At 38.3% G+C, this 27,930-nt stretch overlaps 1 protein-coding gene and 1 pseudogene across 1 annotated transcript in view; one reads left to right on the top strand and one right to left on the bottom strand.

Moving 5' to 3' along the window:
- Positions 1 to 333: 333 nt before the first annotated feature.
- SEMA3E (semaphorin 3E) overlaps positions 334 to 27,930 on the top strand; it is a 266,959-nt gene continuing 239,362 nt past the window's right edge. The window contains exon 1 of the mRNA XM_067746088.1: positions 334 to 1,061. Within this exon, the coding sequence (XP_067602189.1) occupies positions 947 to 1,061 (115 nt within the window). The 5' untranslated portion in view covers positions 334 to 946. The remainder of the gene's footprint in view (positions 1,062 to 27,930) is intronic.
- Positions 25,710 to 27,591, bottom strand: LOC137229533 (histone H2A.N-like; annotated as a pseudogene).

The following is a 27,930-nucleotide window of genomic DNA, read 5'->3' as shown; positions in this document are numbered from 1 at the left end:
TAATCAATAGAAAAAGCCAAAAATGTGAAAAAAAATACAATTTCAGTGGAAACACCAAAAAATCAGTTTGGGTACTGGATGGTGACAAATAGATTGGTTAAAACGAATCTGTATTTATTCAAGGGTTAATCTTGATGAGTGAACATTTAAAAGCCCTTCCTGACACTCCGTCCTCTTGTTATACTTATTCTTAAGTAAGCAGCCTATGATGTATCATTCTCCCTCCTGATTCCCCTTTCCCATCAAAATGCGAACTTCTCTACTGTCGCTGAGTGACGCGGGGCCGACAATACTGGGAGGGAGGGTGGGGCGAGGGCACGTGGACCAGAAACACTTCCTAGAAACAGCAAGTACGCGGCTCAACCCTGCCTGAACTTTCCCCGAAAACACAGCTCGCTGACAGAGCGGCATCCCTGCTGGGTGGATCCTGCAACTCCTAGAGGGAATGGCACTTCTTGTTTTTAATTAGCAAGGTGAAAGGTGAATTAAAACTAGCTGTTTGGCAAGTCAGCGCAAGAGGCTGACTTCTGAGAGGCTAGAACGAGCCAGAAGAGAACAGGAGCTCCACGGGGGAAGGCAGTGGGTGTGCTGGTGTGGTTGTTTTTTCTGAATGAACCGCTTGCAGAAGTGACTAAGAAAAAAAATATACAGTTTCTTCCTGAATCCACCGGCATAGTGACTGAAGAGAGCTCTAGACAGGACATGGCTCTGAAGACTCACTCCTTGGAATGTCCTCTTGCTCCCGGCTTATAAACAACTGTCCTGGGGAAAGGCAGGTTTTACTTATCCAAATACAGCCTGACAAATGGCACTTTGGAACTGTGCTTTCTGATGACAACGCGTTCGATTTCTGACAAAGCCTCTCTCGCACGCTGCCCCTGGAGGGGAGTCCTAAGTAAAACTCACGCCGCCTGAAAGTGAGGATCGCTGGCGGCAGGCTGGCAGCATGGCATCTGCCGGGTACCTCATCACCTGGCTCCTGTGGGGCTACTTGCTGGAGCTCTGGACGGGAGGTCACACAGCTGACACCCCGCACCCCCGCTTACGCCTGTCACATAAAGGTAGGTCACCTTTTCAGATCCTTTTGTTAAAAAAAAATGAGAAAAAAATTAAAGTCATTTATTTAACATTGATCTTTGGTCTTCCCAGACCCTTAACATACACCTGAAAATAATGATTGCAACACTGACCCAAGCTTCTAAGTACCTCTAATGAATAGGTCATACTTAACCACAGCTGAAAATTGTATAAAATCACAGCCTAACTTTGGAGATGTTATTTTTGTCTTGTAAATATTAGGTTTTGTTAATAAGTTCACTCACTAGCAGACATAACAGAAGAGGGTAGGAAGCAGGTAGTAAAGAGCCTTGAGGGGCTGAACCCACCAAGTTAGCAAAGGGTATTTAAATACCAATTTATGCATTTTGGGAAGCAAGTACGTCGGGGAAGGACCGTAGAAATAGAGGTGCAATTGGTTTTCTGTTTTGTATTGTCCATAATGGGGATGAGAGGAGGAAAAAAGAACACTCCTGAGAAGCAAAGTGATTCCTTGCCCATGATAACAAAGTCATCACCGTGTAATTAAAATGACTAACAACTGTTATAAATGAGCTTTCTAGTTGAATTGATTATTGGAAATTTTTTTAATGTGTGGCAAAAAAAAATATTAGCAATCCTTGTGAACTGATTTGTACTGATTAAAGTGTTAGATACTATTTACTAGCATCTATTCTTTTTAATGTAAATTCATAGTGCTTAACTGAAGGTCCATCTATCAGAGAGTGCTTAAATATTTTATTCTGCAGCTCTGTCTTGTAAAGCAGCATTTAGTCATAAATGATTAAAAGATAGCTTTTGCATCAGTAAAGCCAGTCATGAATGGGTTTGACGACTCTTCCTGTAAACAAACAACAAACAAAACCCACACTCTAAGAAAGTGACTTTGCTGACTTAAAAGTAACTTGGAATAGATTTTCAGGAAAGAAGTATTTATTATTATTAACCACTGAGACAGATAATAGATGGAATAGTGAGAATTACATAAAAAACATTTTTCCATTGTGTAAGCTTTTAAATTGTCCCCACTGTAGAAGGAAGTCTGTATTTTAAAAATATGAGTGTAATCTGTACTCAAAAAGGGAGGGCTCAAATTTATGACACAGTTGTTTTTTTTTTTAATTGACAATCATCAGTAGATTGGGCTATAGAAGTTTCTCATTTTTAGAACAGTTATAATCTATGGGTATTTTCTTAGTTTAAATAGATTTCCTATAGTACTCCCCAGTAGATAACATAAATTTAAGAAACACATTGACACTGAATTTGTGAAGTATTTAAAATATAGTGCCTAGAATTAGTATAATTCATTTGATTTGGGAAGATGTATCATGGTGTGTATCAAAATACATATTCCTAAGAAGTTAAGATCAAATATATCTAAATGTAAAAATTTGATGTGATGGAATATGGACACATAAGGATGTCAGAAAAAAACCCATAATAATGGATTCTTTTTCTTATGTAGACAAGCGGATAAGCTGCCAGTTTGGGCAAGCTGCCATTCTGCTATGCGTGGTATCAATCTTTTATACCTCATTACTAGGATACTTGTTTTTTGATAGCTCAATATCAGTATGTGTCCAAAGATACCTCATTTTAATATTTCATTGGAGAGCTTCTAATTTAGTCAGTGCATACCAAAACTCTAATGTATAATGTTACCATCAGCCTTATCTCCACCACATCTCTCTTAGTCAAAGGAATAACTGTAATTGATTTTATGAGTCCTGTTAAGTGGTGTGGGAGGACCACTGCTAGAAGCTATGGGTACACTAGGCAGAAAACTCATGTAAGATTTCCTTTTGGCTTTTCTTAACCTTTTGATTTAAGGGCACTAGCTGAAAATGTGCAATATTGTGCTCTTATGCAGACAGTATAGAGTTACCTGAAAATAGAATGTTCCCACTTGTGCAGTTTAGTTAGCAAAGTCAGCTAAGAGAGCACAGCGGAGATGCAACCTGAAGCAACAATGCCTCCTGCACCGCAGGTGACTCCGTGGAAGAGAAGCACAGGACTGCCTGAGCAGGGATATTCCATCCCTTTGATACAGTATGAACAGCACATTCACCTCTCTACACTCGAGACTCAGTGGACATTTTAGTGGTGTCTGAAAACTGGGAGCAGAATATTTTAGAGTATACTCTTCTGCTATCTTAAATGATATCCAAAATGGTACAATTTTAGTAGCAAGTAAATTAGGTGATTAGTATTATAAATGAGTGCATGGTCCTTAAAAATAAGAGCCACTACTTATAAGTAATCTAGCACCTCTGCACTGCTGCCTGACCCCCAGTGGAGAAAGCTGGTAGGCTCCCTGGAGGTAGCCTGCTGGATTCATCCAGGGATTCATTTCATAGCAGTGGTCCATGCCATATTGGAGGACAAGCATCTTTCTTATATCTTCCATTATCAAGATGGTGTTGGAGAACACAAACCTCGTGTCACTTCCCAAAGAGGAGGAGAAAGTTTCAGTGTCATATGTTTACAAAGCTTGAGTTAGATTATATAAAAATATGTTCAGAAAAAAAAAAAAAAAAAGCCCAGGAATGGCCCTTTTTCTCTCTCCTCCCTCCTTCTCTACCTCTGGAAGTGGCATGTTCTTTTTTCTTTTTCTTTTTCTTTTTTTTTGCGGTACGCAGGCCTCTCATCGTTGCGGCCTCTCCCGTTGCGGAGCACAGGCTCCGGACGCGCAGGCTCAGCGGCCATGGTTCACGGGCCCAGCCGCTCCGCAGCATGTGGGATCTTCCCAGACCAGGGCACGAACCCGTGTTCCCTGCATCGGCAGGCGGACCCCCAACCACTGCGCCACCAGGGGAGCCTTGTTCTTAAACACAGCTTGAGAGGAGAAGACCATTAGGACCCAAAGGGAGAAAAGGCAGAGAGGGAGAGAAAAAAGGTAGAAAGTTGGGATCAGATACGGAGCATCTTCGAGCTTCCTCCCCGCTACTCTCCACCCACAGTGGGATAATATTGAATTCCTACCTCTTCTTACTGAATATCCACTCCACCCGAATATTAAGCAAATATGCTAACTTCAGGCAGGCCTTGTAGCTAAAAAGATGAAATATTTGCTCTTGTTGAGGCAATGCATATCTTTCAATGCATTTTATAGGTACAAGATAAATTGGGTTAACAAATAAAAACATACAAAGATAAAAATGGCAAGATTCTGCCCTGCCCTATAAGAATTTTCAGTCAAGATTTGAGTCCAGATTAACTATATCAGACAAGAATGTTAAAATTTATGAACAGTTAAGAATTTATAGCCAATACCCTAAAGAGGGTAGTTTGGGTATAATTCATACAAATTTATAATATTCTACTACAAGGATTTCTTTGAAAAATAGCTATGCTCCTCATGACAGAAATGAAGGAAAGAGAGAATAGAGGGAGAAGTGTCCTGGTGGATTCAGCCACTTCCCTTCGTTGATGTCTGTTCTCTCCTTATCTTTCATCCATCCTGCATTAATGGGGTTACAGGGAAGGCAAAAATAGCCTTCTTGATAATGGAGCTCAAAGAAGAAAAACACAAATGAGGAAAGCCCATGTCAAAGAAGGAATCCCAATGCACGTGGAAAGCCCCAGAAATTCAATCGAGGGAGGTTCCAGATAGGGTAGGTGTTCAAAGACCCAATGAGGAACTTCACAATTGCAGAAGCCAAGGAGAATGCCTGCTGATAAGCAGAGGATGTTCTCTCAGGATGTTTGATGAAAAGATAGCTAAATAAAGGAATGAATAAGGCAGAAGATCATTGCTAAAATATGTTGATATTATAAATGTAGATTTGAGCTTTGAATACATATCCATACATATAGAACGTGGGCTAGCGAGTGTTAATTAGTCTATCTGTATTTGAATATTATAACCAATTAAATACAGATTTGTCATAGTTCAGAGAGCTCACATTTGAAGTCAGAGGTCTGTACTCCAGCTCTGATTCTTCCACTTATACTAATGGTAATTATCTGTGCCTCAGTTTCCTTAATTTGAAAATAGGGGTAGTACTGATATTTTCCCTGTATATCTCACTGGGTTTTTGAGAGGATCAAAATGGAACAATAATACTGTAAAAGCACTTTATAACCTAAAAATGATCTTATTAATGTTCCCTGAAGACTGATAGAAAATGAGAAGGTTAGAAGGAATCATGTCCTAAAGACATAAACTCTTGGGAAATGGCTTGAGTTTGGATATCAATAAGTCCTAGAATGATGCTAGTATAGATGACAGCAAAACTTGGTCCTAATTTGCATAAAACGTGTGATTTATCCTGATTGCATTCACTCCAAATCCCATTTCCATACCTTTGACCTCTAGTTATAATAACTTAGAAGATAATTACATCATCTGCGCATTTTCCAAGATTCATGGCCAATATTTTTGCAGTACAAGTGTGCATATATCTGTTTATTACACATACTTTTCACCACACATTTTAGAATTTTTTTCAGTTTACAGTAAAAAACTTGAGATAGAATTCTAGAAGAGCGCAGTGATAAATAAGTTTTGAATGATCATCCTGGAGGCTGTGGTATTTATTTTCTATCCAGGGCCAATGTTATGAAGGCAGTGACTGAGCCAGTTTTTCGTGAACCAGCTCATAGCTTGGGTTTCTCAGCCAGTAACTAGGTATTATCAATAGTGACATTAGTCACACATCCCTGTGTGGTTAATAAATAAAAACTGGTCATAAGGCATGATTCATAAAGAAAGTAGTTAGATGGGACCCAGGGGTAAACACAAACCTTACTGCCCAGATCTCCATGAGGGGGAGTCAGTGAGAATTAAGTGGTGGATTTATTAAGAAACAGTTTATATTTAAAAAAAATAAAAAGCCACTGGGTAACATGAAAGGAATTACAATATGTTTTGTGGAGTTTAGTTTACACAGAATATACTTTTTATAGAGGAAGTCTATGTAAGGATTTTAGATAACACTATTTTTTGTATTTTTATATCTGCTACATAGAAATACTGCTCGTGCATCACAGAAATGCATCTGGAGACACAAAAGTTTCTGAATGGTTCTATGAATTATTTGGTTGTTTTGTTTTTTTTAAAATAAATTTATTTTATTTATTTTATTTTTGGCTGCATTGGGTCTTCATTTCTGCACATGGGCTTTTCTCTGGTTGCGGCAAGCGGAGGCTTTCTCTAGCTGTGGCGAGCGGGGACTTCTCTTCGTTGTGGTGCACAGGCTTCTTATTGTGGCAGCTTCTCTTGTTGGGAGCGCGGGCTCTAGGTGCGTGGGCTTCAGTAGTTGTGGCACATGGGCTCAGTAATTGTGGCTCGCAGGCTCAGTAGTTGTGGCGCATGGGCTTAGTTGCTCCGTGGCATGTGGGATCTTCCCGGACCAGGGCTCGAGCCTGTGTCTCCTGCATTGGCAGGCGGATTCTTAACCACTGCACCACCAGGGAAGCCTGAATTATTTGGTTCTTATCTGTACGTTGAGTATGACAGTGAGAACACGGTTATCTTTAGTATAGAAATAGGGTGAGGGAAGGTCAGAGTTAGGAAAAGCAATAAATGAACTGGGCCAATTTTGGACCAAAAAATAATTTAGTCACATAAAATCATTTCTTAAAAGTTTTGTGAAGACTGTGTTCTATCCATAATATAGAACCAGTACTTGTTCTTGACTAAAAAATACATGCAACAGTCATGGTGTCACAATGAAATATTCTTTTTTTTTTTTTTTACATCTTTATTGGAGTATAATTGCTTTACAATCGTGTGTTAGTTTCTGCTTTATAACAAAGTGAATCAGTTATACATATACATATGTTCCCATATCTCTTCCCTCTTGCGTCTCCCTCCCTCCCACCCTCCCTATCCCACCCCTCCAGGTGGTCACAAAGCACCGAGCTGATCTCCCACAATGGAATATTCTTGTAAAAAATTATGTTGCTATATTATTATGCTGTCCATGTCAGATTTGTCATTTAACGAGGGTATTTCATAGAGACCGCCTATCTTTCTGTCTGGTATGAGATCACTTGGTGGCCCCAGTTCTACGACCACATTATAAAGCACCAAACATCAGATTGGTCATTGCTGGTGAAAATTATTGTTAACAATCTGCTGAGTCAGTTTTCTTTCATCAAAGATATCTACTGGAATCATCCTGGGGAGTTCTGAGTGGGAGAGCATGCAAATATGTACTCCTTTATCTTGTGTCTAAGACTCCTCTGTGGTTTAGTAGAGGAATTCAGTCTGCAGGAATCCAGAAATGGCACTTTGCGTGCATGCATGCCCCTTCATACATAGCCACTGTGGTATTTAAGTGTTCTGGTAAGTTCAGTCTCAGAGAATTTAAAAGAAAACAAAACTGAAATTATACTGCTTACAGCATTTTCCCAAAAGGTGCAAAGTAAAGATTTCAGTTATTCTCTTTGTTTCAATAGACAGGGCCAGTTGCTGTTAGTAGTCTTTAGTACAACATCTGACACTTTGGAATATTATATACATCGTACAAAGGATGATGATTATTTTAATAAAGAATTTTTTCACGGTATGGTTTTAAATAACATTCGAAGCGTAAGGGAAACTATCAATGTCATTAGTTAATTCTTGGGCTTAAGCAAGCATTATGCTTTGTACTCATGATAAGGATGATAATGACAAGACTAGATATTTTATCAGCTGTATTTTCTGAACTATGAAGGAAAAGGATATGTTAATACCCCATTTGAACCAAGTGTTACAATCTCTGATATTGGAGAGCATTTTCTGTCAAAGAATGTGATGATTTCAAGAACAGAAATGTCTGTGGAATTGACAACTTGATTTCCTGTTGCCCTGGTGGTGGCCAAAGCAATTGATTACTCAAGAAGTTTTCAGCCTGCCTTGGGTCTAATACCTAGTTCAGGATATTCCCACCATAAGGCCCCATTGTCCTGGTAACCTTGACTCTATAACTAGTGTAGAAAAGGAAAAGAGAAATTCATGACTTGCCTGATTTCTGGGGCTTAGAAATATACTTCTCCTTCTGACTTTAGTCATCACTGCTTTCTGCTCAAGGACTTAGCTCATAGCCTTGGCACAGTACATGTAGAAAAGTAGTTTAGGCCCAGGTTTTACAAAACACTCTCACATTCTACTATCAATAGCCTAAAAGCTCTAGACTTTGGTTGAGGCCTTCCTAATCTAAATGTTGCTTCCGGCTGTATGACATGAGCAAGTTCCTTATTTTCTGAGTATGAATTTTCCCATCTTTAAAGTGGGATAATATATAACTTGCAACACCCTGAAAGAATTACACGAGATAATGCGAATTAGTGTGGTAAATACTTTAGCCTTAGGAAGCTTTTCATAAATTACTCAATGCATCAGAAGAGGTTCAGGGAGAATTAGCCTACTCTGGTTCCCTTTTTTATTCTAAAAACAATCATGAGTTAATTATTAACTTAACAACTTACAATAAGGGAAAATCTTTAGTCATCAGTTTTTTACTTGAAAGCAAAGATTTTTAAAAAATGAAATCCAGCTCTTATTGGAGTAGATGACTAGAAGTAACTAGGGATATTGGTATCTCTCATGCTTGTAAGTTACTGTAAGATTATTTTGTTGATAATTTAAGGAAAGTTGGAACTTCATCTGATGGCACCTTGGAGACAAGAGACCAAAGCCATGAAATAAACAAAAGTTACTAACAAAGGTAATTGTAGGCCTGGCTTTGTAAGGCACAATAGAACAGATATTACTAAGACCAGATCACACTGTCAAAAGTTCAACCAGACAGTGTCCTGTAAGCAGTCAGCCCAACATGCATTGTTTGCTTTGAGAGAAAGCTTTCCGTTCTGCCTTCCCCTGGACCCACACACAGGTAGGGTATCTGCTGCAGAGCATGGTTCCTTACCCTTAGTAGGTGTTCAATCAATGCTCGTTGACTGGGTATATGAATAAAACAGAATGATTTAGAGCAGTGTTTTTTAAAGAAATGTCTGATTCCAGGGGTGGGGTGAGGAGTACCAAGGAAACCAAGGAATCATGAACAACTATTTATGGCTCCTTTGGTAAAACATACATGAAGAGGAAGGCTGGGGCTTTCTCTGCCTATTCACCTTCCTTCCCCTCAAGCGTTGCATTGTGTGAAGCAGCTGGGGTCTCCAGACACCCTCCTGACAGGTCAGCCATATTCTCTCATCTATAATCAGTCTTCTTTTGAAAAAAACAAAAAAACTACTTGGTGGGCTTCCCTGGTGGCGCAGTGGTTGAGAGTCCGCCTGCCTATGCAGGGGACACGGGCTTATGCCCCAGTCCGGGAAGATCCCACATGCCGCGGAGCGGCTGGGCCCGTGAGCCATGGCCGCTGAGCCTGCGCGTCCGGAGCCTGTGCTCTGCAACAGAGGCCACAGCAGTGAGAGGCCCGCGTACCTCAAAACAAACAAACAAAAACTACTTGTTGATGCTCTCGTCATTCCTGGATGATCACTACAACGCCTTCCTTTTCTTCTCTTCTCACTTCTTTCTTTAACTTCTCCTCCGTGTTGTGTCACCACCACCCCACCTCTTTTTTTTTTTTTTTTTTTCTTGGCGGTACGCAGGCCTCTCACTGTTGTGGCCTCTCCCATTGTGGAGCACAGGCTCCAGACACGCAGGCTCAGTAGTTGTGGCTCACGGGCCCAGCCGCTCGGCGGCATGTGGGATCTTCCCGGACTGGGCGCAAACCCGCGTCCCCTGCATCGGCAGGCAGACTCTCAACCACTGCACCACCAGGGAAGCCCCCACCGCTTTTTGTCTCCACCTTGCTTCCTTCCAAAGAGATATTTTGATTTCTTCCCTACCTTAAGCCAAAAATGAAATTAAAACATTTTAAGTGAGTGCTGTCTATTTATTGGTCCTCAGTTTACCTGAGTATTTCTTTTGTTGTCTCATTCAATGAACAGAAGACATGACTTTTGAATTTAAAAGAAGTTTAACTGCGTTCATTAGGCATTCAAACTTGGTTGAAATTCATGACTTAGGAAATAATGAAATATTAAATTAATAGCTTACTAGCCACTTGGACAGCTTGTCCTGTTTGTCTAGCCTGAGTTTCCAGTGGGAGGCTGCTGTTCCCAGCACCGTGGCACTGTGGGGACTGGGAAGGGAGAATTAGGGTCCTGAGCAGGACAGAGCAGGGCCTGCCAGCCTGTCCCCTTTGTGGCTAAACTTGCGTTAAGTGTAAGAATATTATTTATATAAACCTGTCTATTTCCATGTAGTTTTGCTTTGTGTTCTCTGAGTTATGATTTTTAACTCGTTGAAACCAGAATAGACAGGGGGTTTTGTTTACAGGATAGAGCAGAAGAGTAGCATCCCTAAGGGTACGTCTCAGTGGTGATTTTAGGTGGCTGGACTAACTCCAGAACCAGAAAAGAACAACAGCAATGAAAATGGGAATAAAAAAGGGAGAAAATAAGGTCAGCTGGGGACAGTGACCTTTTGCCTCCTGACCAGTTTCCTCTCAGGAAATGATGGGAACCGAGGAGAGCTTTAAATTCAAAGCTCGGGATACACGGTGGAACAAAAGCTGAAGAGGAAATGTGCTGACAGCCTTGCACATAGCTATTCACTCCTGCTGATTACTTTTTTCCTAATCCTGAGTCAAAAATGTATTATGGTCCATGTGATTTCGGAGATGGTTTCCAATTCTAGAAGTGTAGGACTCCTTTCTTCTCCTCACCAGACCTCCCAGTGTGTCTAGTTTCTCCAGAACACTTTGAACATTTTATTAGGAGACAGCATGTTCTAGTGGAAAGTATGTATGGATTCACAGTTTAAAAATCCTAGATTTGAACCTACAGCTTATCCTATTTGATGTCTATTATTCTTGCTAAATCATTGAACTTCTGAGGCTTACTTTCCTCATAGGTGCACAGAGACTAATTTCTATCTCGTGATTGTTGTAGAAAATTGAAATATACCGTGGAGATGTAGAATATTGTATAATAATGGCTTATAATATTCTCTAAGTTATGTACTTGTCTTTAACTATATTTTAGGATCCTTGAGGGCAAGGAGTAGTTTTTTGGTGAGACCCTTGTGGACAGAATAAAGTGACTTAATCAGATCATTCCTAAAGTCTGGGTGTTTAGTATCTACTGAAAAAAACAAAAGACAAAAAAAAGAAGAAAACTTTTTCTTGTTGTTTTTGGCTTCCATGTTATGGTCGAAATGACAAAATAAAGACTTATTTCTTTAAGAGCTAGAGCTAATGCTGAATAATTAACCCAAGAGAGCCTTAGTTGAATTTCACTGCAGAGGAGATGATGCTACTTGTGATTTTCTTCTGCTCTTCGTCCAGAGTAGGGGCAGAGAGGAGACTGAGCTGGGATTAAGCCAGTGCTGTACAAAGTGTCCTGGCAGCATCAGCATCCCCTGTGAGCTACTGAGTTAGGCTTACTGAGTCAGTGATTCTGGGGCTCAGGAATCTGTGTGTTTTTTTTTGGTTGGTTGTTTGTTTTTTGCGTTATACGGGCCTCTCACTGTTGTGGCCTCTCCCGTTGCGGAGCACAGGCTCCGGACGCGCAGGCTCAGCGGCCATGGCTCACGGGCCCAGCCGCTCCACGGCATGTGGGATCTTCCCAGACCGGGGCACGAACCCGTGTCCCCTGCATCAGCAGGCAGACTCTCAACCACTGCACCACCAGGGAAGCCCAGGAATCTGTGTTTTAACAAGCCCTGCAGGGGATTCTCAATGCACATTCGAGCATGAGAGACACTGGGCTAAGTGTTTGGGATGATGCTACAAAGGAGCCTCACTTTCATATTAATGTTTTCATTTTTTTTCCTCCCTTCAGATCCATTACCCAGGCTAAGGTGTCATTTATTTAAATTACAGCCTTGGTCTTCATACATATATTTAAATTCATAAATATCTAACTATTATACCATTCTCTACCTATTATTTTTTCTATTACATAAGATATAGTATATATAGTTATTGATAATAATTTAACATATAAATTAAATTTGTTTTTAATGATTATTCTTGGTGTAAATTGTGACACATGGTGCTATCATTGAGTTCAGATAAGAAAACATTTAATGTTGATGGATTGTGGGAAAGCATTTTGTAAGATTCCAGGTGTCGTTTATCTCTCAAAAGAAAGTTTTCTTGGACTAATGAAGTTAGGTGCACTTCATTCCTCAGTTACACATCCTAACCTTTCCCTTAAGGGATACAGAAGTTTCTATATCTTTTTAATATTTATTCATTCAATCATTCACTTATTCCGTGACTATTTGTTGACCTTCTTCAATGTATTAGATACTGAGCATCATGCTAGGAATTTTAGAATAAAAAACACAGTTTTCTAAATGAAATGTGGTATCCTGGGTGGTATCCTGGAACAGCACAAGAATATTAGGTAAAAACTAAGGAAATCTGAACAAAGTACGGGTTTTCGTTAATAATAATATATCAATATTGATTCATTAACTGTGACAAATGTACCACACTAATGTAAACTATTAATAATAGAGGAAACTGGGCTTGGGTATATGGAAACTTTTTATACTAGCTTCACAACTTTTCTGTAAATCTAAAACTATTCTAAAATAAGTTTATTAAAATACACACACACACACACACACACACACACACACACACACACACACACACACACACACACACACACACACACACACACACAGTGCCTCTACCCAAACCCTTTCTCCCAGAAGCTTAAGGTCTAGTTGTAAAAAGAGACAAGTCATGATAAAGCAGGATGTTTTTTATACATACTAAAAGTTAGAACAAAGTGCTATGGAAACATAGAGTTGGGAATGAAAAAAAACAGAGCTCAGCCTTGGAGATGAATAGGAGGAGACTCGGTAAGAAGCAATAAGCAAACTGTCTATGTGTCTTAGGCTGTCCAGCCACCATGCCTGCCATCCTTCCACTGCCGTCCCCTCTGCATATAATGCACTGTATCCTCCTAGAAATGCAGTTAGCCTTGAATATCTGATTAACTGAATTCCATTGTATTCATAGCTTTACTACTGATAGAATCATGAATGTTCTTTACTCATGTTGTTGGCTTCATTTCTATATGACTTTAAGGAATTGTCATTTTCTTTGTATGACTAATATATGATTAATGCACATTCATGAGTAGATTTTGAAAGTTTTGAAGGCAAGTATATTGCATTTTATTGTTTGAATCCTTAGAATCTAACCAATTTAAGGTACTTAATGAATTTACCTTACCTATTTCACTTAATGTAAAAAATTTCATTATGTCTCTTCACATTAGTATTACCAATCTTAATTCTTTTGTCTGATGCCACATATAACTAGATTCCTAAAAAAGATGACAGAAAATGAGCTGTTGGAGCTTGGGGGAGCATTCAGAAATCAGGAAAAAGGATGGGAATACTTCTCTTCTGCCCCTGCTCGAAAATGTTAGGCGCTAGTTTGGCTTCAGGTTTTGTTGCAAAAGCTATGAAGAGAAATCCAGAACGGCTTTAAAATTTTTCAGAAAATATCCATATTTTATTGAAAGATAGTGTGAAGCTTTTGCAGAGAGTGGTTTGAGTTCATCTGGGCCATTACATGATCAATGTCCCATTTCAATCACCTTTTCTTCCCATTTGCCCCTGCTGTGATCTTCCAATGTCCAATGTAGCATTTCATTCATGTCTAGAGTGATGAACGATGAAGAGAGACAACTAATGCATGAAGTCAGTGACAAAGCAGAAAGCAAAGGGAGGGCTTTGAAAACGTAGCAACTTATCCTACACCTTTGTTTGTAAGGAATGCCCTAAATGACCAAAAGCAAGAATGCTTTTTGTTTTTATCAGTTTATCCCTGTGAGAAGGTTGTTTTACAAATAATTTGACTATGCTGCCTTTTTGTTTTGTGAATTTATCATTGAAAAGCGTAGCTGTAGGTAATGATATTGTGAGAAGAATAAGGAATAGTTACCAGTTTTATAATTATGGTTAGTTTATGTAAGGTGTTTTCCAAACCAAGTTAATTGGGAAAGAACCAATGAAAAATTTACCTAAGATTTTATTATGTATAAGCCTTATAAAAATTGACAGTATATTTTAAAATGTTGTATCCTTGAATTTTTGTTTGTTTGTTTTTAGCACCGTATGAATCCATCAGATATGATACACCAACATAAAAGAGGAAGTTAATGGACATAAACAGAAATGTTATAAGTAAAGTTAATTCAGGAGAAAGTGCACATTTGTCACTGCCCCTTACTACTCTAAGGAGAAAATAAATATGGAAATGGGAGGTGCTTGATTATTTTATTTTTAGAGACTAAATCCAGTTGTCAAAATAAATGTGTAGAAAATAAGATCATTTTGATTGTTTTGAGCAAGGCAAAACTATATGTTTTGTAAAGAAAACATTAGGAAAAGTAATGGAAAATAAAAATTGAAATAGCTCTGTCATTATTGATGAAACTGATATAGCTAATTTTTCCTTATCAAAAGCAAAGTAAAAAAAAAAAGGAAATGCAAAAGAAATTTCAACTTTGACATTATCACAATGCATAGATGCTATACGTATTTCAGGTCAGATGAATGATATCTGACGGATATTTACAATTGCTTAGAATGTGTACTAGAATATTGAGTTTGCTGGTAGTTTTAAGGGTCTGCATAAACTTGAGTTAACCATATGGTGTATTCTTAGAATAGTCATACCACCCCATGTTTAAAATTTAAATTAAAAAGAAAAAAATATTTTTTTCAAAGTCAAATGTTAGAATTTTAGTTGTTGGCATGTTCAACTACCCATATAATTGCACCTTCCCATTAGTAAAGGAACACAGAATACTCCCTTTTTTGTTCATCCAGAATGAGGGAAAAGAAAAGACAGGACTTTGAAATACTGGAATGGACATTATGAGTCACCCCAAAATATCCATTTTATTACTATATTGTACCAGTTATGGGAAGTTAATATGTTTAAACTTCAACACCTTAATATATTTTGACTTCCTAGTAATTCCCCAAAGCAAAATTCCCTTACAATAATATTTAGATAACCATAGAAAGAAGAAAAATATTACAGTTAAGTCAATTATACTTATAATTAAAAGACTATAATTGTATCTTTGTCGTTATAATTCTCAGAAATAAGACAAAAGTTTTGTACTGGGCACTGCTTTTGACAGATTTTTTTGCCAAATGTTTTTTACTTGCTCCAAAATGTGTATTCCCAAACTGAAGCCTGACATATTTTAGGATTGTAGAAGAGTTTTTCATATCTGGAGAAAAAATTGGAAGTCTCTAAGGCTTCAATAAAATTGAACAAGAATAAAAATGAAAAATAAAATTAGAGAATTGATACTAATGAGACAGTCTACATTCAAATCAAGCAGTAATCACTCAGAAACACATTCGATGCCTATTATAATCTAGGTGTCAGGAGATGTAAAATAAATAGAATACTAGGATTTTATTATATGCAGTTATGCTTTGGAATATGTGATTATGTTTACTATGCATTTACATTTCTATATTAGTGAACTAGGTGACAGCAATTTTTTTTTAGATTGGAAATGACATTTGTCCTTTTTAGTCTGCTAATTTATACCCACTATGTAGTTAGAACAGACAGTGATATTGCTTAATTTTTGAATGCCCAGAATACTGGGAATATGAGAAAATATAGACAAAATTTGTCATTGGGAAGTTTTGCTCTTGATGGAATAAAACTCTTGCCAGCAAAGGCAGTAGTGTAGGGAACGCTCTCCCCGTGAATGGTTTGTGCAATGCTGTAATTTGGTTGCTGACAGCACTGCTCCATTTCACTTGGAGGCTCCCCCAGCTAGGCTCCAAGTTTCCATTCACACTGCTAGCCACTGAAATTTCCCTTTGTCTTCACTGAAGATTTTTTCCCCTTAACAAATAGGCCCAGCTGCTACTGCAGCCGGTTGCCCACACTCCCCCGTACCGCTCTTGCTGAGGATGGCAGCCAGAGTAAAGAATAACAGCTGGGATTGGCTTACTTTGGCATCTAAATAATTTTGGGTGGGTCCATTCCTAACTTTATTATTTCGTTTAATTTGCTAATCTTTCCTTCTGCTGAACTTTTAAAGCATTGGCAAATGATGTTTTTCCAAAATGTTTTCCTCATCTGGATGTGACTCTTTTATACCTGGCTGCTGAAAATGATTCATTCTGCACATTGTTATTTTTTCCACTTTTAAGCACCATTTAGAAAACAAATGCAGCAGAAACTAATTTATTCACGTGACCTTGGAAAAGTTACTTCACCTTCTCTGACTGGAAGAGGTGGATGATAAGTAGCACCTATGTCATTGATTGTCTTTGATAAGGATTAAATGAATGAACAGTTGAACGCATGTAGAAGAGTGATAGAAAGGCAAAGAAAGAGAGGGAAAGAAGGGCAGAAGAGAGCACATGAAAGCAAGAGTGGAGCAAGAGGGAGGGGAGTGAGAAAATGAGGGAAGGAAAAGGGAGGGAGGGAGGGAGGGAGGAATCGTTGCTGGAACGCAGAAAATCCAATAACTCTACTTACTCAATTAAGACATGTATTTAGCACTTAGCATTTTATATATCTTATTCCATGTTCCTTCCCCGCAAAATCAATAATTAGAAAAAGACTGGAGTTTAGGAAAGCTTGTGGAATTTTACCCAAATCAGAGAATTTTATTGAAGGTCGGAATTTCAGTGACTTAATTGTATCTGTGGCATCCAGACAGGTGGTCAGACATGTTTTTTCATTTGAATTTGTACATTCTCATGGAAAGGGAAATTACTGCCTGATAAGAAGGTCTGTTCCATTTTTGACTGTTCTGATAAGGAGAAAGTGTTTACGTACCTAATCCCAAATCTGACTTACTGTATCTCCCACATTTTAGCCTTGGTTCTTTCCTCTAATGCCATAAGGTCATAAGTCATAACAGACCTCCAAATGTTTAAAGATAGTTCTCATGCCCTTAGGTCATGGGTGAATATTCTTCATGCCATGATTGTCCTGACTGATATCAGCATTCTGATCAGGTTCCTGTTTGTTAATTTCCCCCTTAAACTCGAGCCCCACAGTCAACACTCAAGAGATCCCCGACTTGTTCACGGAACTGTGGTGCTGCTAACTGGTGACTTTATTTATGAAAGCCACCTGAGTTGACAGCAGCTTATTTGACAAATATGCCAGCCTTTCGGTTTATGTTGAAATGACTGTCAGTTTTTCCAAGGGTTTTTCACATAGACTCTAAGCCAGCTCTTTCCTTTATTTCACATGTGTGGTTTATTTGTTGAAGTTAAGGAAAACGCCCTCCTACTCCCTCCAGTGTAGAATGTGAATCAGAAGCAGAGTAACAGCATGTGGTGCCCTGCCTGGACAAGGACATGAGCTCTGGAGTGAAACATTCCTAATTGCAGACCATTTCTGCTGTTGTGTGTTCTCACTGAATTTTCTTAACATCCGTGTGCACATTTATTGTGTTTAGGAAACTAGCTAGTTAGGAGAGATGAAAGTTGCATGCGTTGTAGAAATTCTTTTAAAGTATTTTAAAATTTTAAAATATTTAGTGGGCTCCTTCTAAAATGTCAGTATTTGGAAGAAGCGTAATGCACATAAAAGACGATTTTTAAATTAGAATATATAAAATGTATGGTTTTGGCTTTCAAGGTTGGTGTAGACCAATAAATGTAATTGCTGATTTTCTTTATAAATATAAAATAATTTGTATAATTATAGTAAATGAAAGGTTCCTTTGAAATTCCTTAATATGAAAAAATAAAACAGTCTTCCTTCACTGCTAAAATAAACAGGAGACTTTTAAATGTCTTAACAATTTTTATTTAAAAAGAATCTGGAATGGTCACCACAACAGAATGGCAGAATTAAAATACCATCATAGCTGTGATTGCTTAATTTTGTAACTTTAATTTGCTGTCATTTTGTAGATTTGCCAGTCTCTCTGGGTATTTGTAGAATGTCCTGTAATTTGAAAAACGAGGCATATGATTTTTCAGAATAATGTTTTTCATTAACTCCTTGTAAGTCAAATGGTAAGCTCTGGAAAAATAATTCTGCAGAAGACTTTATATGTTAAAAATAAGCATCATTAAAATTAAATTTAAAAAAACCTATATATATGTGTGTGTGTGTGTGTGTGTATATATATATATATATATATACATTTTAACCAAACTTGTTCTGTTCTTGTTATAGGATTAACTTTATCAAATGCTCTTTTCCTATATCACTGTATTAGTTTATGACCTGTTTACACTTTTTTGTAATTTTGAATGTAGAAGAAGAATGACTCTAAGAATAGCGTTGAGTCAGGTGGTCATTGAGTTCAAAGAACACTATATATTCAATCAATTTATATGCCTGGTCCCACTAATGTTTTTATGGTCCATCTGCTTTATTACAGTAGCCTCCTGACTGATATCTTATTGTCAATCCAGTCTACTCTTCATACTACAAGTAGAGTGATCATTAAAAATGCAAATCTTACTCATTTCAACTCCCCCCAGTAAATATTTAATGGAAGAATAGACATGGAGTTTTAGAGAAAAAACACTCCTCTTGGCATGGTACACTAGGCTTTTTGCGATGTGAACCCTGTTTATTTTTCCCCTTCTTTTTGCTTTGCATCTTTTTTGAGTTCCAATCTTCAGTGATACTGAGCTCCATGATTTTCTGGCCACCTGTCAAGCTTTTTCTTGCTCTGGACCTTTGTATATTGCTTCTTCCTAGAATGCCTTTTCCTTTTGTCTCCATTCTCCCTTCCTGTGCTGCTTACTCTTAATGTCTGCTCATTTTTAGGACTCGATTTAGACATGGTAGGCTTTTCCAGTCATCCTTTAACCTCCACAGCACTCCATGCATACTTTACAACAATTATTTACTGTATTCCAGTTGTCTCTTAATCTATTAAGTTCACTAGGATGAACTCGTTAGGAATAGGGGCAATATTTTATTCATCACTATGTCACAAACACATATCACAATATCTAGAAAATAGTAAGAACTTATTAAATATATGGGTGACTGTGTTGTGTTATGGTCAACCTGTCTTTTCTGGGTGCTCGTTCTACCCAAGAAACATGTGGGAAAAGCTAAACTTCAATGGCACAAAGGAATCTTTCTCTACCCTAGGAGGGCCATAGATAGCCTGTTCCCAGACAACTCCAAATTTATTCACAAATACGGTATCCATAAACTTAATCAATTTTAGGTTGGTGTTATTTTTTTCTTGTTGTGGAAGAATACTTTTTAGGGGCTACTCTACTATGTATGAATTCCAGATCATCGTCTTTGTTGGATAAGATCTACTACATGAAGCTACCTTTTAAAAAACCCATCAAACAGTGATTTATAATTTCCTCTTTCATAAAATCACTTAGTTACCAGTGTATCCAAATTACAAACTCTGGTAAAGGAAATGGAAGCTCTTTATATTCTATGACACAGTTATGGAAAAATATTTGCTGTGGTTAGTTTCATCCCTTTATGGTTAACCTCCTAAGGGCATTTATTGGCCCTCATATATGAAATGGAAATTGGTCATTCTCAAAGGAGGATTATATATATTCGATAAATTCCACTGCAAAGTGAAGATTATATAGGAATATAAAACATAAAAGATATAAAAATATTTTAATGATGAAAAGGAATTTATTGACTATAAAATATTTTAAATTATGCTAAAATATATTTTACACTTTGTATTTCCTATTTAAAATATTCTTAACATATATTTTGGAATTTTAACCAAAATAATGTTTAAGATGAAGAATGTAAAGAGTGTGAATTGGATTTTTTTTTTTTTTTTTTTTTTTGTGGTACGTGGCCCTCTCACTGCTGTGGGCTCTCCTGTTGCGGAGCACAGGCTCTGGACGCACAGGGCTCAGCGGCCATGGCTCACGGGCCCAGCCGCTCCGCGGCATGTGGGATCTTGCCGGACCGGGGCACGAACCCGTGTCCCCTGCATTGGCAGGCGGACTCTCAACCACTGCGCCGCCAGGGAAGCCCTGAATTGGAATTTTTGAAGAATGTTTCTTGACAGAGCTGGGATCTCAGATCTCATCTGGGCCTTGAAGGACAGGTAGGACTTCAGGAAACAAAGAATGAAGAGGAGGGCATTTCAGGCTGATGCAAAGGCAAAAGTGATGTGGAAGTTGTGGCTTTTCAGGAGAAAGCTTGACTTTTGAAAAAGAACAGGGAATACCATTGAGTAAGTAGACTGGTGCCGTTTTACCAGATTCTTTCTTTCTGTTAGAAGATACAGAAGTGTGACAAATTGTGGTTTTTATAGAATAAAAATTCAAATATAGTTTCTTTTCCTATTCTGGCAAAATGTCCCATCTTAGAACTAGTTATGTCCAACATGAGATATATGGTGTTTCTATTTGATCTAGAATGTGCTTGTACAAAAATTAGGAAATGCAAAAACATGGTTTTTTTATGGAAAAGAGGTCATAACACGAACGACAATTGCCCTTGCTACTTACATCAAGTTTTGTAATAATCCAGATATGTCTATATTGTGTGTCACAATTGCTGCCGTAGTTGGAAATGTTTTTGCAGTATGTATACTCCCATTTGCCAAAAGCTTAAGAAAATAGACTCACACATAATTAACAGCAGCTATTTTCCCCCAGCTGGACCTAATGATTGAAATCACAGTTGGAAAAGGACCCTAACAAATTCACTAGTTCATGGTCTGATTTCTTCAAGGGCATATGTTTAACCAACGACAGCATAGGTACTTACTGAGGACTTTTTTTTTTCCTTTTTTAAATCAAGCTAATCCATTTTACTAACTTTAAGCAGGATTGTTCTAAACCTTGCCTGATGAAAAAATTCCATTTAATAAATAAAACCCTCTGGAGAGAGAGAGATTCCACAGCAAGCCCTTAGTACTGAGCAAAGCTTAGCGGTTTTTTATTATATCTAAGGTAACTCCCCCATGCTTCTTCCATTTAAGACCATTTTCTCTAGTGTCATGTGGTTCACTTACAATAGAATTGTTTTATAGTTGCTCTAGTCTGCCTTTAGGTGGGAAGGTGTGGGTGTATGTGTACAAACCTCTGTCCCTGAGTGTTAAAAACAATGATGGAGATCTATAAAGTGTGGCATTATTAAGTTATTCTTTTTATGACCTTAGAAGTTTCATGTCATTTTCACCTATAAAGTGCCTTTCTTTAAAAATAGAAACAGGCTTCTTCTCCTGCCAGCTTCAAGGAGCCTCCACGTTCACACACGGCTGCCCACATCATAGTAGAGCCCATCTGAGCCTGTTTTTTCCTCTGAGCCATAGTCTAAGCTCTTATATTTTCCCTACATTTTTCTTATCATCATTGTTTTATTCTCTCTGTACATCCCTCAATGCCACGCTATCTGCTAAGTAGGGGGTTTAAAAACAACCTTATGTGAATTAAATGTTATCCATAATGTAAACTTTATAAGCAATATATTAACATTTTAGAACTGTTTGAAGGCATCAAATCTCAAATTAAGGGTAACAGTGGTAGTAATTTCAGATTACTTGTAGAGATATACGATATATGGTGCTGAGACAGTGAGAACAGTGCTGGACACAGAGAAAGTGCTAAATTGATATTAGCTTCTGTTTTTAGCTGTGATGAAGATGGTGACAGTGGTGGTCTTGTCTAAACACGTCAGAGTACGGGCTGTATTGTATTCATTTGTATTTTCTGCAGGGAATATAGTGCTTTGCTCATAGATATATTCAATACATACATTCATACATGTATTCAGTAAGTATGCATTTGATTCAACCACATAAAATCCTCTACTTAAGAATGATAGGAAGTTACTTAGACATTTATGTTTTGTGAAGAATCATTTGAACAGTTTATTAATCTTTGAATTCTTCATTGTATGCATGATAGAACTGCACCTTCCTACCTCCCCTTGGAGGTTAACATGGCTTTGTGACTTGATTTGGTCAGTTAAATGAGGTCAGAATTGACAAATGCCACTTCCATGCAAAAACCTTCGAAATTAAGACTAAGAGTGTGATTTGTAACCTTTCCTTTTCCAGCCTCAGCAGTCACAAATGCACTTGCCAAGATGGAGGCTCTGGTACCCTGGGTCCCAGACTTACTTGATAAGCAGGGTCCCACTTGAAGACTTGCCTTGGTTACATAAACTGAGCTAGAAATAAACATCTGTTCTTTGAAGCCACTGAGATTTCCGGGGTTTTGGGTTTTTTTTGTTTGTTTTTTAACATCTTTATTGGAGTATAATTGCTTTACAATGGTGTGTTAGTTTCTGCTGTATGACAAAGTGAATCAGCTATACATATACATACATCCCCATATCTCCTCCCTCTTGTTTCTCCCTCCCACCCTCCCTATCCCACCCCTCTATGTGGTCACAAAGCACTGAGCTGATCTCCCTGTACTATGCGGCTGCTTCCCACTAGCTATCTGTTTTACATTTGGTAATATATATAAGTCCATGCCACTCTCACTTCATCCCAGCTTACCCTTTCCCCTTCCCATGTCCTCAAGTCCATTCTCTACGTCTGACTTTTTATTCTTGTCCAGCCCCTAGATTCTTCAGAAGCTTTTCTTTCTTTTTTTTTTTTTAGGTTCCATATATATGTGTTAGCATATGGTATTTGTTTTTCTCTTTCTGACTTACTTCACTCTGTATGACAGACTCTAGGTCCATCCACCTCACTACAAATAACTCAATTTTGTTTCTTTTTATGGCTGAGAAATATTCCATTGTATATATGTGCCACATCTTTATCCATTCATCTGTCGATGGACACTTAGGTTGCTTCCATGTCCTGGCTATTGTAAATAGAGCTGCAGTGAACATTGTGGTACATGACTAGGATTAATCTCCAAAAGTTACAAGCAGCTCATGCAGCTCAATATCAAAAAAACAAACACCCCAATCCAAAAGTGGGCAGAAGACCTAAATAGACATTTCTCCCAAGAAGATATACAGATTGCCAACAAACACATGAAAGGATGCTCAACATCACTAATCATTAGAGAAATGCAAATCAAAACTACAATGAGGTATCACCTCACACCGGTCAGAATGGCCATCATCAAAAAATCTAGAAACAATAAATGCTGGAGAGGGTGTGGAGAAAAGGGAACCCTCTTGCACTGTTGGTGGGAATGTAAATTGATACAGCCACTATGGAGAACAGTATGGAGGTTCCTTAAAAAACTAAACATAGAACTACCATACAACCCAGCAATCCCACTACTGAGCATGTACCCTGAGAAAACCGGGGTTGTTTTTTATTGCAGCCTAACCTGTCCTCTCTTGACTGACACTTGGCAACACATTTATTTGGGAAGAAAACATTTTTGCTCCTAGACATGACTAAGCAAACTGTTTTTTTCCACACACAAATAAATCATGTTCAGGTGTCACTCTGCATAACCGACTGTGCCGTGCCACCTTTCTCTATACTACATGTGGTGAAATTCTTTCCTTACAAGGAAGAAACATAGCATCTGTTGTATTTGAACAGGAAAACATCTTCTGGCTGGCTGTCCACAGTGCTGAATCGGGAATGTACTCTGTCTGGCTGTTTGTCTCCTGGATTGCAGGACTTTGGAGGAACGCGAGCAGCTAGACTTACCTATGTAATTGTTGTCTTATCCTCCTTTTTCTCTTGGCTTACCCATTAGAAAGTATAGAGTGAAGTGACAACTTGTGACAGGTGTAGTTGTTAAATAATCACGTGGGACTTTCCAGAGCAAACACAGCAACTCCTTTGTCTTAGTAACAGCAAGGAAGACTGAAGGGTGGAGAAAATAATCCTCACTTCCACAGACTTGGTAATTCTCTGAGAGATTCAACCGTATTTCTTGAATTCTTGTTTCCCTGCCTTTACATATGAATATTGTTTTATATTTTAAATGCTTTAAAAGATGCTGCATCCTTAGAAGTCATTTTTGTTGCGTTTTTTCAGTAAATGATTACAATGAAAATTACATTTCCTATTCTCTAATGGTAAGGAGTAGGAAACTGGGATGAAATATGTAGTTTTAGTGACAACTAAGAGAGATATATGAAAAAATATTATTTTCAATTTGTTTACACCATCCTCAAGAGTACTGGTCTTGTGTTTGTTCTTATTTTTTTACAGTAGTTTTACTATCTTGGTGTTAAGAGTGAAAAATTATGATCAAAAGTTGACATATGGATTGTAGAATACAAAAGACTATTAAATGCAGAAAAAGTACAAATAATCTTCATTCAAAAGCTTTGTTAAGTGTATTAATATGGATTATTTTTAGGCTTGAATTCTTATTCTCATATCATATTAGACTAAGTCTGTTTCTCTGTGTAGATGGTAAATAAGGCTCCTTGTTAGTTCAATTTTAGATAAAATGAGTAAAGAGAGTACTTTCTGAAAACAGTAATCATTCCATATTTTGTGGTTTACAGTGCTCCATTAAAAATAGCGTGATAGGGGCTTCCCTGGTGGCGCCGTGGTTGAGAGTCCACCTGCCGATGCAGGAGACACGGGTTCATGCCCCGGTCCGGGAAGATCCCACATGCCGCGGAGCGGCTGGGCCCGTGAGCCATGGCCGCTGAGCCTGCGCGTCCAGAGCCTGTGCTCCGCAACGGGAGCGGCCACAACAGTGAGAGGCCCGCGTACCGAAAGAAAAAAAAAAAAAAAAAAGCATGATATTGTTAGGTCTATTTTAAGCAATCATACAGTCTGATTCACAAAGGAGAATTGACAATTCCTTCCCATGTTTTATTACTGTATGTCTTAGATAGCTTTCTGTATGCTATTTTTTTATTGATGGGAGGATGGTGAGAAAGACAGGATGGATTAAATGGATTCATTGGGAGACACTACAGAACATAAGTTTCTGTTGGTTCCAGGTTTTAGAGTAGTCAAGAAGTTAGGGTGCTTCTTCCAATATGAATAAAAATTACTCTTTTTAAGTACCTACTTTGTGCTCAATGATTTAGATGCATCACCTCCAATCCTCCAAATACCTTTGTATTATTATTCATATTTTATGAGTAAGCTAAAAGAGGCTCAGTTGTTTAAATGCCTTCCCCAAGTGAAGCCGTGTAGCTAGCAAATAACAAAACTGGATTCAAACCCAGTGTCTGTACTGTTTGAATACAACAGGCTGAATTATGGGTGTGGGTTTTGAAAGATTATTTCCCCTTAGTATGTCAAAGTGTCTTTCTCAGTGGTGTGCAGATTTGTCATTACATTTACTACCTGTCTCAATCCTTCATCTGTAAGGTGTACCCATCTCCTTTATAGGATTGTTCTTTGGATTAATTTGAATATTAAAGCTTAAATCACAGTGCTTGTCATAGTAAGATCTTAGAATTTTAAGTATTTACTGAGAACATGAGAACATATGGTTAGAAGGAACTGTATTATTACTGTGCTTTAGCTCTGAAATAAATAAATATATATTTAAATATTTAAATAAACAAATATATATTTATTTAAATAAATATATATTTATGTATTTGAGGGGGAGGACAGTTTTCCTTTATTTTTTTTCACAAATTAAGTCAGAGGACCCAGAGACCCGGTGTGTAGCACCAAGTGTCCTGTTGCAGCAGGTACTTCTCAGATACCTTGTCTTCCAACCCAGCCCTCTGGCATATCCAGTTTTTTTTGACAAGTGCAATCATTTCAACAACAGGGCCGTTCAGATCCACTTCATGTATTCAAAAGCTCTTCCGAGAGGATCTCTGCTTGACTGCTTCAAGGATCTCCCTGCTGGTAATGGCTTTTCAGTGGTTATAGAAGGACAGTCTCACTGCCTCCAGGCTAACCCGTTCCAGTTGCTGATCCTTCAGAAAGCCCAGTGCATCCAAGACCCAGAAACACCTGCTGAAGTCTGGGTGGGTTTGCTTTAGGATTTTCCCCATGAAACTAAAATAGATCTGCTTCTTCCTCCTCTTCTTCCCAAAGGCTGAACTGGCCCATTCGTATTTCATTTTGTGTGGGTTATAAATTGTAGTCTTCTTAGGAAATTGTAGTCCATGAAGCAACTGAAGTGCGCATGGAAGGCTTAATCCGTATACATCTAACTCAGACCACTGGCCTAATGATTGAGATATATATATATGCTACTTGTTGAGTAACACTCTGAATAAAAATCAATAACGTAGGTGAAAGAAGATAGAATGTGTCAGGGGTTCTGCTTTATATAGGGTGATCAGAAAGTGTCTCTGTTGAGTGATATTTCAGTAGAGAACCAAATGAAATATGGAAGCTTAGGAGGAAAACATTATGGACAGAGAGACTGTCAAGTGCAAAGGCATTGAAACTAGAGGGTCATTAATCCATTCTAACAGTGAACTGAGCAGGGAGAAATAGAGGTGAAATTAATGAGGCAGATGGGGAGCTGATCTGTGGGTCTTGTCTACAATGCTCAAGAGCGGGCTTCACCTGCAGGAATAGGAAGCCGTTGGAGTTCTGAGTTACAATGACTTGGTCTGACTTTCAGATTGAAGAGGTCACTGACTATTGGATAAGCAGGTGATAGACTTTAGGGACCAGGTTTGAAACAGAGAAACCAATCTGGAGGCTGTTTTAATAGTTCAGCTAAGGGAACTTGGTGGCTTGGAGGTAAGTGGAATTGATGGAGACAGAAAGAAAAGATGTGGATATTAAAAGTAGATCCAACAGAATTAGCTGATAGCTTCTTATGGGATGTAAGAGGAAGAGAGGAGCCCAAAAATGATTTCAAGTGTTTTGTCCTAAACAGCTGGAATCGTGGAGTTGCTACTTTCTCATGGGAAATGTTGCTGGAGGAGTGAGTATGCAGAGAGATTGTGTGGTAGCTGAATGGGGACCTGAGGTCAAGGGGAGTGATGGCTAAACGTGTGTGATGTACCACATGCTTGTCTAGTGAGGGAATGATCTGGTGAGAGGGAACAATTGATGATGCAAAAGAGGGAAGAAAGTCCTTGAGTAGGTGAGAGATGGGATTTATTAAAGCAGAGCAGAGGCTGGGCTGTGACAGGAGTGCAGAGGGCAGCAGGGTATAGGAGTATTGGTGCAGAGGGTTAGGTAGGATTGATGGTGGTGGAAAACTGGGGACTTCTCTTTTTACAACTTCTAGTTTCTCACTTATATGTGAAGCCAGGTCCTCCACTGTGGGAGAGGAAGGAGGCAAGGCACGTGTATCATTTTGCTGGGGCTGCCAATAACACATACCACAGATGAGGTAGCCTAAACAACTGAAATTTTTTTCCTAGAATTTCGGGATCAAGGTATCAGCCGGATTGGTTTCTTCTAAGGCCTCTCTCCTTGGCTTGGTCATCTGTGCCCTGTGTCTTCACATGGTTTTCCTTCTGTGTCTGTGTCCTAACCTCCTCCTCTTATAAGAATACCAGTCACATTAATTTAGGGGCCATCCTAATTCCTTCATATTAACTTAGTTACCTCTTTAAAGAGCCTATCTCCAAATACAGTCACATTCTGAGGTACTGGGGATTCGAATTTTAACATATAAATTTTGGGGACACAATTCCATCCATAAAAAGGTATTTGAAGTTTGAGGACAGTATGATATAATTCTCGAGAATGGGCTAGGTACATTTAGGATTGTATGGCAATGTTTCAGTTAATGCTATAAACATGTTCAGTCACAGTCACAGCATTGTAATATTCATAACACTTAAGAAAATCAAGGGATAACTTAAGTTTAAAGTTTTAATAACTCTATTCATGCCAGTTAAATGTAAAAAATATTTTCTGTACATATACTCTAGTTGTATAGAAGGTAAAAAAGAATAATAGTTGCTCTAGATTTCTTTACTATGCATACATATGTTCTAGGTATTTTTGCCAAGTGATTTGCATTTGTTATTTCATAAATTATGCCCACAGAGGGTCAAGATTAGAAAACTAGAAAGGCGGGGGAGATAGGTAGAGTGA

Source organism: Pseudorca crassidens, chromosome 8 (assembly GCF_039906515.1).
Source record: "Pseudorca crassidens isolate mPseCra1 chromosome 8, mPseCra1.hap1, whole genome shotgun sequence".
Classification (NCBI taxonomy): Eukaryota; Metazoa; Chordata; class Mammalia; order Artiodactyla; family Delphinidae; genus Pseudorca; species Pseudorca crassidens.
Note: the sequence above shows the minus strand (reverse complement) of the source record. Positions and strands in the feature narration are given on the sequence as shown.